We start from the raw sequence: 16,472 nt of genomic DNA on the forward strand, positions 1-16,472 counted from the left end.
CTTTTCCTGACTTTTTTATCGATAATTTGTATTAGATGGATCAACTGCTCCTAGTACAGACAGCCAGCTCCTAGTATAGGCAATATCTTTTTTCTAACTTGGAAAGGATGATGAGGTTGGCAAATTTCCATTCGTAGCTTCAAAGTTTTAACGAACATTTCGCGTAGCATTCTTTGAATAGTTTAAAATGTTTCTTTTAAAAGCTTTTCGTACACCTTATAAACTTCGACAGACGTGTGATTGGGGCTGCTTATATAGATGTTTTATGCTACGTTAGTATTTTATTTTATCATTGAGCATAAGGAATTAAAACCGCATTATTTATGGGACGATAGAGACCATTTTGCTTTTGCTTGCTTTTGTTCCATATATAGAAAAAGAAAACTATTTCAGGGAACCTTCTTTCAATGCGATATTTTTTGATTCTGAGAATGAAAACCGTAAATGAAACCCAGTCACTTTTTATTTGATGTACTTTCATTCATCGTGACCAGGAAAATAATGAATCGCTTCCAAATCCATTGTGATTTTGCTTTTAGGAGGAAGTTCAGGAAAGAAATTTAGAAGCCAACAAAGCCGGAAATACCAGAAATAATGCTAGGGAAGAATTGGATGCTTCCCTGGCCCTTGTACGCAATATTTATACAAAATGCTGTCCCGAAGAAGCTCAAATTAATTTGGCGGACGAAAAAGGAATTGATGATACGAATGTAGCTGACTTCATGGAGAATATGGAGAAAAAAATTGTGGAATACCTAATGTTTATTGAATATCTTCGCATGCAGGTAAATATATTTTCTGAAATAGTAAATAGTAATTGTACTGTTTTAGACTTTTATTTTTATAGTTTATAGAATTGTTTCGATTTTCAGAATAATACTTGTGTAAAACAACGAATTTGCAAGTAAAAGATACTAATTAAGATAAAATTACACGCCGAACAAGTATTAATTTAGAAGTCAAACAACAAAAATCAGCGTTATATTTGAAAATTTTCACAGGACTAGTTTCGATGGTTTTACCAAACCTAAGGATGATGGTTCGGTAAAGCCATCGAAACTAGTCCTGTGAAAATTGGCAAATATAACGCTGATTTTTGTTGTTTGACTTTTAATTTAAAGATACTAATTAGTAAGCTTTCTAAACTCTTAGATAAATTAAAAATTTGATGGATTTTAATCACACCTATGCTATGCTGTTGCTAAAAGCAAAGGCTGAACGTTATTTCTGAAGATTTAATCCCAAAATCACCAGAAAAAAGTTGTACGCTCAGTAGGAAGCTGCAGTTTTTGCATATTTTCTAGATTTGATGAACCACATGGTAGCATTTTAACGGATACGAATGAAGGAAAACTACAATAAATTTTGTTTTTGGAATTATTTTGACGTGAATATATAAAATTACGAAAGCGAAATTATAGATTAGCGAGTGTCTATAACTTTAAAACTTTAAAATAACTTTAAAAAGGACTTTAAAAATAGTAATTAATAGCTGTTACTATAACTGTAAAAATAGACACATCAAAGTCCGTAAAGACACCCACCTCATTTAAGATCGTAGCGTGTGTTATCATTAGCATACAGAAGGAATTGGAGGATTTTAGCAGTTAGAATATATGACCATCTTTCGGAACAATAGTTACCATAGTTACGAGGCAAACTAGAAGGGCTAAATGATCTTGTAGTAGCTATTATAAATCAACAAGTTATAGCAATATTTACGTACATTTTCACATTATAATATGAACGTAATTTAAAAGAAAATGTATAATATTATGAATTATAAATATCAAAAATAAAAATCGAAAAGAAAATGAAAAAATTCTGTTCTTTCTGTATGAAGGTCTAACCTTTCTTTTCCGAGTAAAAATTACCAAATTGAATAAACGCAAATTAGTGAAACTTTAAAAAACGGAATCTTTAAATGAAAATTACATTATGAAAAAGAAAACGTTTTTTAAAATTACAGAACATTATACATAACAAAACAAAATAATTTTATGTTAATCTCCTCTATTTAACGCTTCAAACAGGACTTGTCAATGGGAAAGAGTTTTGAAGCCTTAAATCAAGTTGATTAATGAGTTCCGGATACATTTTTCGTTCCTCTGAATCATTTGAAACTCAAAACCGGGTTTAAGTATCAAACTTTCATTTTTAAAACAAAATTTTAAAAGTTCTGAAATGTTCAGGTCTTTTCCCTATATGCGTTCGTAACCAAATTAGACCAATAATTATACACATATGTTAAAAAAAAAAAAAAAAAAAAAAAAAAAACATAAAAAAGCCTAAAAATAGCTAAAACAAACTAAATACTCAAATTAAATTAAATCAAAAAGAATATTTTAAATAAAAAATTACTGAAACAATTTTTTATTCGAAGTTGAAAAACAAATTGTTCATTCGCATTATACAAAGCCTTATACAAGGGCTGGCTCAATTATTCAAAAAATAAAATTTTATTGTGAATTAATTTTCAAAATTTATGCCATATGATAATCATAAAGATAAACTGCTGGAGTTAATTATAAGAAATTTTAAACTGAAAATGAATCAAAATAAGACAAACATACCTTTTCTTTAAACCTCCATACTGACTGCAACACTGAAAAAAGAAAGAGAATTCGTTTATTTTTCTTTCCCTGGCGTTCTCTATGTTTTTGAATAAGATGTATATGGAGGTATGCGAAAGACACCGGGTTGGGCTCTTCTGTGTTTGTAAAGAAGATCAATATGGTGGGGTGCTTAAAGACGATGAAAAGACAAAGTTGAGTGGAATAAATCTTAAACACCTCGCAAATTTCTGTTAGGTGAAAATTAAAGAGAATCAAAGAATTTAAGAGAGTTTCGTTCTTAACTTATCGAAAAGGCTCAGCGGGTCAAGGTTTGAAGACCCTTACTCTAACTGAAGCCTTTTCGCTTTGCGTAATGCTCGGATAAGCCTGGGTACTTCAACTAAATGTACAATGTATAAACAACGTTTAAATTTATAATCATCTTTATATATATAAGCGGCTAAAGTGTGTGTCGCCGATAGTTTATTGTTGCCACTCGAAAAAATGAGCGCGGAAATCAACGTTTCCGCAGATTTTAATTAATATCTCGGCCAATTAAAGTCGTACGAACGGTATCGATGGTTTGGAGAATTTTTTTGGAATCCGAGAATACGCGTCTCGAATTTCAACTAGGTGGCGTTTCGTAGATATTCGAGAAAAAAGGGTTTTCTTGTGTTTTCCCTATTAGAAGGATTTGGCACGCCAAATCCCTCTAATGGGGAAAACCCAAGAAAAAGTGGAAAATGTAGGGAAAACGTAGGGGAAAATTAGTTTTTAATTAATATCTCGGCTAATTCATATACCAAGAAGACGCGAATGGTCAAAATGGCGTGCCACGGACCTGCGGATTCCAACGGTGTGCTTCGCTAAGCCCGGGAGTCAGCCGTTTCGGAGGAGATAATGTTACTTCACCCCATATATATATATGCGACTTAAGTGTCTGTTTGTCGCAGATAGTTTATTGGTTGCTTGCGTAACTGTATTAGCGAATGGGGGTGAAGTTGCTACGGCACAAGGTTGCCGTTTCAATTGAGACGTAGACAATTTCCTGTAAAACTTGCCTTTGCTATGACTATCCATAAGTCTCAGGCCCAAAAGCTTAAGCATGTTGGCATTTTTTTACCTGAGCGTGCATTTGGACACGGTCAACTTTATGTTGTCTGTTCAAGAGTTCGTGAAAGGACGGACGTAAAATTAAAAATGATGGATGATCCTCTGCAAGGCGAAATTAAAAATGATGGAAAGATCTACACAAGAAATGTTGTATACAAAGAGATCTTTGACATGTGAATTAACATGTTATTATTTAAATCACCTTTACTTATTGAGCTAACGGTGGCTCTTAAGAAATGTACCGCCAGTGGTTTCCTTCATTGCATTCTACTTTAAGCAATTAAGCAAGTAGAAGGGGACAAACCCGTGGAGCAGTAAGCAAAGGGACGTCCTCGCCGCCTGCCCTGGGGAATTCAGTTTAAACTAGCAGACACCTTTGCACAAATCATTTTAATTACCATTTATAATATCTAGAACAGCGGTCAATTCGTATGACCGCCGTGCTTTCTAGTAATAATATAAGCAATAAAATATAATATAATAATACAAATAAAATAATAACATAAATAAAATAAGAATAAAATAATAATATAAATAAATAATATAAATAAAAATAATTAATTAAAAAATAGTTATTCTTTTGCTTCCAATCTACTCCTATCGAACTACTAGAGTAATATAAATAAAACATTGTTCCTTTCTTTTGAAGTGTGTTCTTATTTTCAATACTCATTTAATTTACATAATCAAATGAGCTAAACTGCTTAAAAAGACGGGTAAATTGCTAAAAGTAATTTTAACGTAAATTATAATATGAATTATTCCTCTGTTCTCCGTCTTTTCAAATTGCTGTTAGATTAAACGTGGTTGTTATCCTAGTATTAACCGATTAATTAGTAAACTACATCAGTAATTAAACCCTTTTAATTTTTAATTACATTTACACTGCTGGGTAAGTATAGTAGTAGTAACAGCATTGATTAATTTTGCAATTTCATTATATCTCGTATAGCTAATATACCACAATTTCATTTTTCAAGTCTGTAATTAGATTTTAGGCACATCAAAGGCAGTTGCTATTAACCAAAACGTAGATATTTCTAGCTAGAAACACATGATCACTTGTAGCTGAATCCGGGCTTCAGTCACAACGAATGGGTCCTCTGCATGGGTTATTTGGTATCTTATTCCATATGTAATATTAATACTAGTAATATTGACCTCAGAAAGTTCTCGATGAAGGCATCCTTCATTTTCCTCATTTCCTTCTTTTTCTGTAATCATATGAACTATGTATAATTACACTTAAGACTGTTCCTTGCTTTCTTAAATTCAGTGAACACATTAATTAATCTATTTTCAAGCAATTCATAAATCATTTTAGCCACTACTGAATCGTATATCCCTTCCGCGGAATCTACGATACTCAAATTTTGATTGAAAGATAATCAGATATTTGTGGAAAATAATTGTTAATTTCGAGTAATATAATATGTTTGGTGTAATTCATAAGAAGAAAAACGTAATACATTTTAAAATTAAAGTAATTTTTGAATAAAAATTTCTTTCATAATAGATATGAATCAAAATTTATCATTACTTTCGAATAATACTTGCTACCTGAAACGCAAAGGCACATTCATTCTTATGTTATTTCAGTACAGCTACTAGTTTAAAACTCTTGCTTTCATGAACCTTCATTCACAGAAAAATATCCAAACGCATTTATCAAGTCACATATAAATTTCAGCAGAAGCAAAGGAGAAAATTAATGCAAAGAGCAAAACATTAATTTGCTACTAACTGTGTTCGTTAATCAACTGACGGGTAATTATCGCTTTCAAGATAGACATAGAATAGTACTAATTACTATCATTATCAGTTCTCGTTATGAAATACTAGACGTAAATTTATGTTGTCGTTATAATTTTCTTTTAATGTGAAATACTAGATATAAATTTAAAGTACTATTTAATTTCAACACTGGTTTTCCCAAAACCATATAATAAAATAGCCTGTTAACAATGAAATTACAGTTGTAACTAAGTTTTAAATTCGTGAGAATTATCTTATTTATTTAAATACTTTGGCATTTGAGTGGCATACGAATATGAACATAGTAATATGTAAAAAAAAAATGATAATGGCTCAAACGGGTCCTACGCGTATGTACACTTATTGGTTAGTAAAACGGCAGTAACTATTCGATTATTGCTACTATATAAGATATACAGTATGTTTTAAAAATACTGTTGCGTGCGTACGAGTTCGTTACGAAATGAATGCACAAGTCCGATGAAAAAAAAAATGAACAAAATTTATTATTATCACAACAAAAATGCTTAAATTTCCTAAAATATTCGTGCAGTATCACAATATATCACAGTAGTTATCTTCTAACTACTCAAACGTTCAAGAGAACTTAATTAAAAACAGCTAAAGAAAGCTAATCCGCGAATTCGCTACAGTCAACAAGAGCAGTTTTCTAAACAACAACAAATTAAGTAACTACAACGAACTGTCCAAGTTCCAAGTTACACTTATGCCGAGATTATCAAGCATTCTGCTTGATGTGTTCCGGCTGTCATCAGATGTTTGCTCTTTGGGCGCTGAAAAGAGAATAAGTTCGAAGTGTGAGTCCAGAAGGGCAGAAGCTAATGGCGAAGGGGTGTGACCAGTTGTCACGTGGGCTGCAAGCTGACTTATCATTGGTTACGAGTCTTCTGAGAAATACCTCGCTAAAATTGCAATTAAATACAGTACAAAACATATATGAAAGTAGAAATAGTGAAATTAATTTCAAAAATCAGTCTTCTAAATTATTTACATATGCGTATTAGTCCAAGCTCGTCAGGAGATAAACACAAGGCACGGGAAGAAGAGCCCGTAAGTCACATGGGTGGTCACCCACCCAAGCTGAGTGATGGGTGGTACGGTGACATTTGCATGAAACATAGTTCGGAAATTTGAGACGATGGCATGGTTTCGCATGAGTCTCAGTTATCATGCCAATGTCAATATCGTTATCAATACAAAATTGTTGGAATACACCAATTCGATTATGGAGGCCATTAGCGTTCCAGGAAACGAAACGGATAGTTGTCAGCCGTCTGGTGTAATTATCCATGAATTTGGGAGTCCGGATTTCGTTCCTGAAGTGTAGTTGAGTTTTCATCAATTAATTTCTTGCACAGAAAACGAATTCCAGATTCCTTAATGAAGGTGACCAACATACTTAGTTGTTGGAACATTTGTTTGGCCTCTGTCATCATTTTCATAGCTTCCGGAGCGAGTTCCGTAGTTAATGCCTGAGCATATGATTTATTCGTCACTATACGTTCATTGAACGTTTTAGCTTTGGGAGTCACTTTCTGCTGTGGAAATTTCTCACATCCTCTATAGTTGGCTGTGTGTCCAACTTGCAAACAGTTGGCACATTTCGGAGGTTCAGATTTATCCTCTGAACAATTGAAAGTTTCGTTGCGCTGAAGCGCAACGAACACAACGCGGCTCGTGATTGCAGTTCTTTTGCGAGTGGTGGAACCCTTGGCAGCGATAACACTGCAGGGGTCCTGCTCTGCCCTTGTAATCCTCAACTTTGATTTTCATTCCCATAAGGAAAGATTCTTGATGAATTCTCTTATTTTTGTTATTTTTCTTAAGAGTAATGAGAAAGAGGGTGAGATTGATTACATCACCATTTCTTCGTCTTTTCAATTGGTTGACACGGATGACGTCATAATTTTTGGCGACTAATTCTTCAGCAATTTCATTAATGTCCATGTAAGCCGGTAAATGCCGGATTACTACTTTTAAATTTTTAGATGCAGGTAGCTCAAAACAGTGGAAACTCACCTTTTCATCTTTCAGAATTTTCTGGACTTGTTTAAAAATAGTAGGTATTTTTACCAATATCTTGAATTCGTCCTGGATATGCTGACCGAAGTAGTCACTTTCAGAGTACAGTCCATGCTTCTTTAAGAGCGCTCTAGCTTTATTCCAGTTGAAGTTGGTATCTCTTACAATAAAGGGTGGAAGCCGTCCGCCATTCTTGTTAGGATTTACTGATTCCGGTGGAATTTCATCTATTTTTCCATCATCAACGGGTGCTGTTTCCATGGATTCTGGTTCAGCAGTGCTGATCATCTATGGGCGAATTAGGGTTCGTTGCGGCTGCTTGGAGTGGTGCCGGCTTTCTGATTGGTTGCTTTCGGGGTCTCCGGGTGGTATCTCCTCTGGGAGCGCAGTCGTCAGAGCCCGGACTGGCATCTAGTGCTTTATATTTCGTAAAATCTTCTTCAGACTTTGCTGGGCTCTCCGCTCTTCTGACATTAGCTTTAATATTAGGACGGAGAGTAAAATAATTTTTCATGCTGTTTGCTGATGGGAAAACCACAGCAGTAGCAGAAGAATCATTAGAACCATTCTCTGGTTTGTCATCTTTTAGTGGTCTGCATTCATCATTGGCAAGCGCCCTAAATTTGCAGAACAGGGCCAGGTGACGAGCTTCTCTTTCAGTCAGATAGCCTCTATCTTCCTGAATCATCTGTAGGTTCGTGATTTCCGAACCTATGAAGTCGAAAAATCGATCGATTTGTGAAAATAATACAGTACGCAATGAAAAAACACAGTGCAACGCTAATCTAACTCAGACTAACTAACTGACTCACATCGAAATAAGAGGTTTTCCTCCTTTCATAAGATTTTAAAATCGCGCGCGAGAATTTTCTAGTACTTTCTAGAAATCAAAAAGAGATATTTATTAAATGTTACGGGCACGCGCTCTTGTATTTTCAATTTTCCGGCTTAGCTTTCTTTTAATATTCGTCACGCGCTGCACTGCGAGGGAAATAAAACCATTTAATTTACAATTCAACTAACGTTAATTATTTAAATGCCAAATTCGTAACAATATATACAAGGGAAAATTGAATATTTAATATAATTTTTTTTTAATTTTTAAAAAATATTTATTTATATTTTAATATTTAATATGTATTTATATTATATTTAAAAATATTTCTTGAATGGCTGAGCGCAGTTCTGTGACATCAACTAGGATAGGGCTTTAGAAAAAATTTTGGTCACATAATCCTTTTTGTAGAAATCGGAGGGAAAAAAAGAAATTGCCGCTGCATCATAATAAATGCAAATATCTGAGAGATAATTTATGAGTCAGACAGGGCATAAATGTTTAAACATGAATTTCATATTATTCTTGGCGGGAAAGCTGAGATTAGAATATTTTTAACAGGCGTAGCTAAATTTTGCAAACACCTTAGAATAGATGTTTTAGTCGATTACATACGTCAAGTGGGAGTGATTTAAGCCGTGTAATTCTAACATGTTTCATAAATCTCCAATACTGCAGAGCTGATTGTTTTTAAAGTGTCCTAAATGAGATAAAAAATATGTACAAGTTGAAATTTTCTTGATAAATGAAATTTTATTTTCGGTTTACTTTTATTATAAATCTCGCGAAAATAAAATTATTGCAGCAGCGAAGCAAGTTGTTACTAATAAGGATAAGTTCACTCTCTTTTTTTTTTCTTAGCCGAAGGGAGCAATTTGTCTAGATGGGCTAATTTCATTTTGGCATTTTGCGTTGGTTCACTATAAACGGCGTTTCGCTTTTCAAATTGTTGCCCCCAAATATCGCCATGCATTTAAAGAAATTAAATAACGAAGAATCTCCATGAATGTATGTATGTTTCTCGTAGTGTGAAAAAAGAAAGGTATCAAAGTCATCAAATTCTTAATAAAGTAATCATCCACTCAAATATGGCATCCGGAAGCTCATATGTGGAGTTTGGAATTTGTTTTATTATCTATTTCATATTTTGTAAAACTTTGACGCATTTTTGATAAACAAACTCAACGATGCTATTTTAAAATTATTTTGCGATATTGCTCTTGAACTGAATTTTATGGTTTAAGTGCGAAGAACATGATATTTGATAAATAAAGGTAACACACAAAACGTTAAAAAAAACGATATAAAATCTAAAAGCTTCATTTTTTTTTTTTTTTTTTTTTTAACTCTGTGTAAGTAATAAAACGAACCAGCACTTAAAAAGCACTGACAGGTCTCAACTAAATAATAAACTGAAAATTAAAAAGCGGAAGAAAAGAAAAAATTAAATATTGGTTTTATATTACCATATTTAATAGTGAAAGGTAATAAGCATGATTTTAAATTGATTAAGAAGTGTTTTTTTATTATTAAGTAAGTAAAATATTTTTCTTAATTTTAGATTTTGTATGACTGCTATTTCTTCTCACACTACTGTATTGCAAACTGGAAACTATATCACTCTGTTAGAAATTATATTACTCATCAACCAGAGATTCCTTACAAACTGAAACTGTTAAAAATGTACTTAAGTTTGTGATAATTGTTACACCGTGAAGGGATCATTAGATTGAATAGCAATTTATGCCACATATAATTAATGGCATTACAAATAAAAGACTAAGGTTGTAGACAAATACCACCGTAACATTCGCATAACATCAGTATTTTATAAAGACAAGAGATAATAAAAGATCCTATCCTCGTGTCATGGAATTTAAGAGGTTTTGGTTGTGTTGAGGTACTTTCTCTCAAGACATTTCGAACCGAGGCTATAGTTCACTGATACTGGCTGTAAGAAGAGATTCATTCATGATCAGTCAGGAAATGCCTAAATTCGATACATGTTCAATTATATTTGGTGAATGGTTTGGTTTGGTTTCGCTTATTTGATTACGGCGAAGCATTTGAGGGCTATCTGCCTAAGCGGAGGGATGTCTGGTAAAAGCGCAGAATAGGCTGCATCAACAAAGTTTAGTAGCCGGAGCTCTGTGAAGTCATAAATGGGTGGGACTAAGCTTGTGACGTCACAATGTAGTCTCCATGCATAGAGCTGTAATGTACTAGAGAGAGAAACGGCAACCCTGAAGGGGAACAGGAATGCGAACCACGTGACATTTGGTACATTTCCCAGATCTTATTTCCCGCGAATCTTCCTTACCATTACAGTTCTATGGAGAATTTGTGAGAAGCAAGTGTTTTGCGTGTACGCGCATTGTTTCGGACTTCAAAAATGGTACTTTCGTGCTCCGCATATGCATGTAATTCCAGATACGTGAAAGGTGGAGGAGTAACATTTCACAGAAGAACTTTTTCTAATGTTTTAAAACATAATTTTATAAAATGCAGAGGTTTTTTTATCCACTCAACTTGCCGTTTTCTAATAAAAAATAGATTTCTAATTTTATATAATATATGCATACTTGAAATAACATTTAAATAAAAGTATCTTAATATATATGTATGTTTCTAATAACTGTGTTCTGAAAAAAATGTTAAAATTTTAGTAATATAATATAATTTTAATTAGTCTAGTATTCTGCTTTGGCGACATTTTTTATACGCCAACAGACTGCTTTTGCTTTGTTTAAATATTCTTTCTATGCATTTTCTTATGCGGACATGTGGGAAGTAGTAATGTATGTATTTAATACTTGGTAATGTTCATGTAACACTGTGTAAGAACTGCATAAAATTATGTTTTTTTTTTTTTTTTGAGGGGGGACATGAATGACTTTATTTATCCTCTTTTCTTGCATCCAAATATAACAAATATGTTTACTTTCAATCACGTATTTTCTTTCTTATATCATCTTTCTGGCATTTATTCAAATATTAAGTATTTGTTAAGTATTAAGAAAATAGTAATTATATAGCAGTTAAATTTCAAAACTTTAATAGTTTTAATTTTCTTTTTAAAAATAATGAACATTATTTAAATTTTACCTTCTAAAATTATTTAAAATAAGTGCAACTACATTGTGCAACGTGCATAATATATATATATATATATTGCTAGTAAAAGGAAGTCTTAATTTACCACTTTTTTGTTTCATAATTTAATTATTTACCTCTCTCTCTCTTCCTTTTAACTTATATCTGCTATATTGACATTCATTTTTAGTTCATTTAATTTAATATCTTTCTCACTTTGACTTGCCTACTCTGTAGTTCTCTGTAATACACCGTATTAAGATTAAATTTCCTTTTCGTATAAATATTAAATTTCCTTTTTGTATTATTTTCTGTTTTCTCTCATTTTTCTTATGTTATCTATTTTTTAATATTTTTTATTCTGTTCTAAGTACTAAAAAACCTTTTTTTTTTTTTTTTTATTTATTTTATTTATTAATTTTTTTCCTTTTAGGCTTATAATCTTCCTGTTTCACTTTAATCTCTTTTTCACTCAAAATCATTTCTTAAATTATCTTTGCTCCTTGTTTATGCATTACAATAAGTATATATATATATAAATTTTATTTATTTAAAATTTTTTAATTATTTTATTTTTCATCCACTATCTTTAGTATGTATTATATACTTTGCCTAAATCACTTTTTATTTATTTATTTATTTTTAAATGAAAAAACTATTTTTTATATTTATTTTATTTGTACTTTACTTATTCCTATTACCATTTTTCCGATATGTTGTATTTATTGTACACTGCTTCGTCTCATTCTGTTTTTGTCTTTTTTCTCTTTGTCTACCTTTGTGCTGCTAAGCTAGTATGACTATTTGTCTGGCATAAATTTTAAAATAAAGTGTCCAATTTTAGGGAAATTATTAATTTTGGCTGGTGTTTATCGATCTAACCTCTTCTGCAAATTCAACGCCACCTTCTGCGAAATGACATCTTTCCAAGTTCGCATTTAGAACTGAGAGAAAAGAGGGGAAAAAAATCGCCAGCCATGGCGATAGTACGCCAAAGTCTGGATTCAGTTCCATTTCATGCCCAAACTCCTGCAGCTCATTCCTGTGCCGCTTTCTCACCCGGTTTTGAATGGCGATGCTCCGTCTAGTATATAACAGGTCTATGTCTCCATGGACCTTATGAGAAGTAGATCAACCCAGTGGGCGTGGCGCGCGTCACCGACATGTGGGCAAGAAAGAGTAGGGACGATCTGGTTTACTTTAACATTGAAACCTACGGCGTTTGTATCACATAACTCTTTTTAATTATTAAATGTGATACGTTGTATAGTGATAAGATTATGAAAGCCACAGTTTTTTCCAAATAGTAGTTAATATATCTCATTAAAGCACTTTTTACTGCATTTCGCGCATTTTTTTCACGCGTAATTCTTGTACAAACATCTTTACTTTGGTAAAACGGTAAAAAATCTAAGCACAAAATTTATGAACTTAATTTTGCGTAAAAATAAAGTAAAATTAAATAAGATTGATAGTACGTGACGCTTTGAAATAAATAAGGTATAATTAAACATGATCTGATAATTTTTTTAAAAAATTTAATGAAAATTTTCAGGCAGTGATTTTTCAAACTATAATAACATTACAAAACGATCATATTTATTTGATTATATGATCATTAAATTATTAACATTAAAGTGGATTAGTTATTTTAATAATTCATAAAATTCGGAGCATAAAATTTGCTAAGCGTAATGAAGGGAAAAGAAAAAGATAAAATAAAAGCTAGAAGCACCCAAATTTTATATTACGACCAAAAGGAACCTTTTTTTAAAGTTTTGTGTGTTACCTATATTTATTGAATATCATGTTCTTCGCCCGTAAACCACATACATTTGAAAACAGCATATCTTTAGAATTTCCGAAATGGAGATAAAACTGTTATTTTTCGTACAGTGCTCGCTCTGAACTCGTTGAGTTTCGGCCGTCCAGATGCCCATGTTCAGTTGGAGGATTACATTATTCAAAATTTGATGGCTCTAGATACTGTCGTTTTTGTTACAGTGCAAGAAACATACATGTATTCATGGAGATTTCTTCATTATTTAATTTCTTTACATATAATACAGGGCGATAATATTTGCTAACAACAATTTGCTAGGAGACACGGACACTTATAGTAAAACAGAGCAAAATGCCTCTTCGAAACTAACAGCCTTTCTAGGCGACCGCCGCTTTTGGGTTAATAAATTAAATTAACAGTAAATAAAAAACGATCTTATGCAGACCTAAAAATAAATTAAAAAAATAGTCACTATAAAATACAAGCAAATTTAATTATTAAGATTAAATACAATTTTAATATTAGAATTAAATGTATAAAAATTTTTAAGGAGTCAAAAGTGTTTATCTCTATGATGTATTATGAAATATAATTGAAATAAAATTCCTTTATAGAAATTGTGCTATAATACTCATCTATAATTTTAAAAAAGCAGCACAATTTAGAATTTTAAACGCAACTTTCAAAAATTTGTTTTTAAATATTTTAGTGTTTTTTACTTATTTGCACCAATAAAAAGCATAAAAATTGCAAGAGAAAATTGCTTGTTTGAAATTTTCTATTAGTTCAGATTTAAAATATTATTTTCTAAAAGAAGTAGTTACAAATTTCCGTATAGCAAGAGAAAAGCTAAAAAAATATCCAGCCCTGAAAGCATGCAATAGCTTTATAATTATTTGGAACGTTAATTATGCTTGATAAATATGCTAAAATTAAGACACAATAACACGCCGAATAAATACTAATTCAGAAGTCAAACAACAAAAATCAGCGTTAATTTACAAAATTTTCACAGGACTAGTTTCGATGGTTTTACCGAACCATCAACCAATATGCTAAAGTTTTAAAAATCAATCTCAATTTCAAAAATAAAATATCTAGAAATTCTAATTTGTGAAATGAGGCGCTAAAACCAGCTTTTTCTTGACAATTATACATGCTGCAATAGGCAACCAATGTTAAATTTGTGCAAGTCGTCCCTACTCCTCCGGATGTGATCAAGGTGACAGCCGGCAACGCCTCAGACGAGGGAGAAAACCCGTTTGGGTTAGTTTATTTCTTATAAGGTCCATGGTAGTCTCGCATTTACACTTACTATTTTACTACTCGCATTTGTACTTTCTATTTTCTCTTAAAAATAACAATAATAAATTGTTTATTATTTTAAATTAATATAAAATTCTTTACTTTTAATTTACATTTATAACATTTAAGCTTAGGCGTTACTGATAATAAGTATAATAAATTGTTTATATTTAAAATTACCATGATACAGTGAGCGAATTCTACCAATTATTAAAACGATAAAGAACGTCGCAGTCTCTAATACTTCTAGAGCTTTAATATTTTCAGAGATTTTTATTAAAGTATTTATACAAATTAAAAAAAATAATAATTTAAATTAATATTGTGGAACATTTCAGTTTTATCATTCGTACAAATTACCTTCTTGTTACGTAACGACAGAATTCCTGACATACCAATAATTAGACAATTTTCATTATTTTCTAAAAATTTTAAACTTTACATTAATAAAAAAAGAATATTTTTTATTGCATATGAACATCATTACACAGCTTTCATATCAGTTTCTAAAATTCCTAAATCACGCCATATTCTGTGTAGGCATACTAGAATTCTACGCATTAATAAATAAAAAAATCTAATTTCTCAAAATGAAAGAAAATAATATAATAAAATAAATACTACAAACTTGGAACACTAAGCAATGCTTCACATACGCACACACACACATATTATCAATGAACTCATATTATCAAGTGCAATTACGATACCAAACACTACGTATTAAAATAGGAGGCAAACATTATGTAAAATGTTAAAGTTTACAGTTTTGCTACTATTGAGTAGATCGTCGGGCTATCGATATATATCGTAAGTCGGAAAGCGTTATAAACATAGCAAACCCAAAAAATTAAAAATACAATTTAAATGAAAAATGATCTCTTAAATATAATTCACAATTAAAACAATAAAAATTTAAAATACACAAACGATATGTTAAACATTGCACATAAATAAAGTTACATTACTGCTTGGCATCACACACAACCTTGTTTTCCCTTTTACACAACGATCAGTATTCGCTCGAAAAACATCTAAGAATTCCACAAACTCGGTGTCCATGTGCTCATTTATCTATTTTCACTTAAAGAAAAATCAGATAATTGCTCAAACTCGGCATTGCGCACCACATTGACTTTGCCCATGTGTACATCAATCTGTTTTCACTAAAAAACATCCCAGAATTGCACAAACTCGGCATCGCGCACAACCTCGGCATTGCACACCACATTCGCTTCGCCCATGTGCACATCGATCTATTTTCACTTAAAAAAATCCCAGAATTGCACAAACTCGGCATCGCGCACAACCTTGGCATTGCGCACCACATTCGCTTCGCCCATGTGCACATCGATCTATTTTCACTTAAAAAAAATCTCAGAGTTGCACAAACTCGGCATTGCGCACCACATTAGCTTTTCCCATGTGCACATTGTTTCACTTAAAAAAAATCCCAGAATTGCACAAACTCGGCATTGCGCACCACATTGGCTTTGCCCATGTGCAATCTGTTTCACTTAAATCGATCACATCATCGATCTGTTTTACTTAAAACCCCATCGATCTGTTTTACTTAAAAAAATCAGACATTGAATAATTTCTGCATTGCTTATATACTCAGAAATCTGCTTTCACTTAAAGACATCAGATAATTGCAGAAACTCGCGCGTAACCAACTCCATTGATTCGAGTTGCAAAAAAATATGTCCAGAAAAATGATACAAAACAAAAATAAAGCAACTACCGAACATCCAAACTGCCATATTAGAATAGCACCCAATAGTTTATTTAAGTCAATAATAATAAATGAAACTTACCTGCAGTCCTCTCCTTTTGCAGAATATATGGCTGTGATCTCACTGAGAAATATATGCATCAGTTGGCTGGCGTCGGATTTCTTGTGTTTCCTTCTCCAAATGTATTCCGCAAGATAGGAATCAAACTGTCCTTTTGCCTTAATAGAGCCGCGGAAACTTCTTTTTATTGCTGC

The 16,472-nt window shown here is 32.0% G+C and overlaps 1 protein-coding gene across 2 annotated transcripts in view; it reads left to right on the forward strand.

The window, feature by feature from the left end:
• LOC118188914 (uncharacterized) overlaps positions 1–16,472 on the forward strand; it is a 176,958-nt gene that overhangs the window by 135,969 nt on the left and 24,517 nt on the right. For both annotated transcript variants that reach the window (XM_035359436.2, XM_035359438.2), the window contains exon 7: positions 540–785. In XM_035359436.2, the coding sequence (XP_035215327.2) occupies positions 540–785 (246 nt within the window). The remainder of the gene's footprint in view (positions 1–539; positions 786–16,472) is intronic.

This window comes from Stegodyphus dumicola, chromosome 6, assembly GCF_044657685.1.
Source record: "Stegodyphus dumicola isolate Sdum_Otavi_A_Nest chromosome 6, ASM4465768v1".
NCBI classification, from domain to species: domain Eukaryota; kingdom Metazoa; phylum Arthropoda; class Arachnida; order Araneae; family Eresidae; genus Stegodyphus; species Stegodyphus dumicola.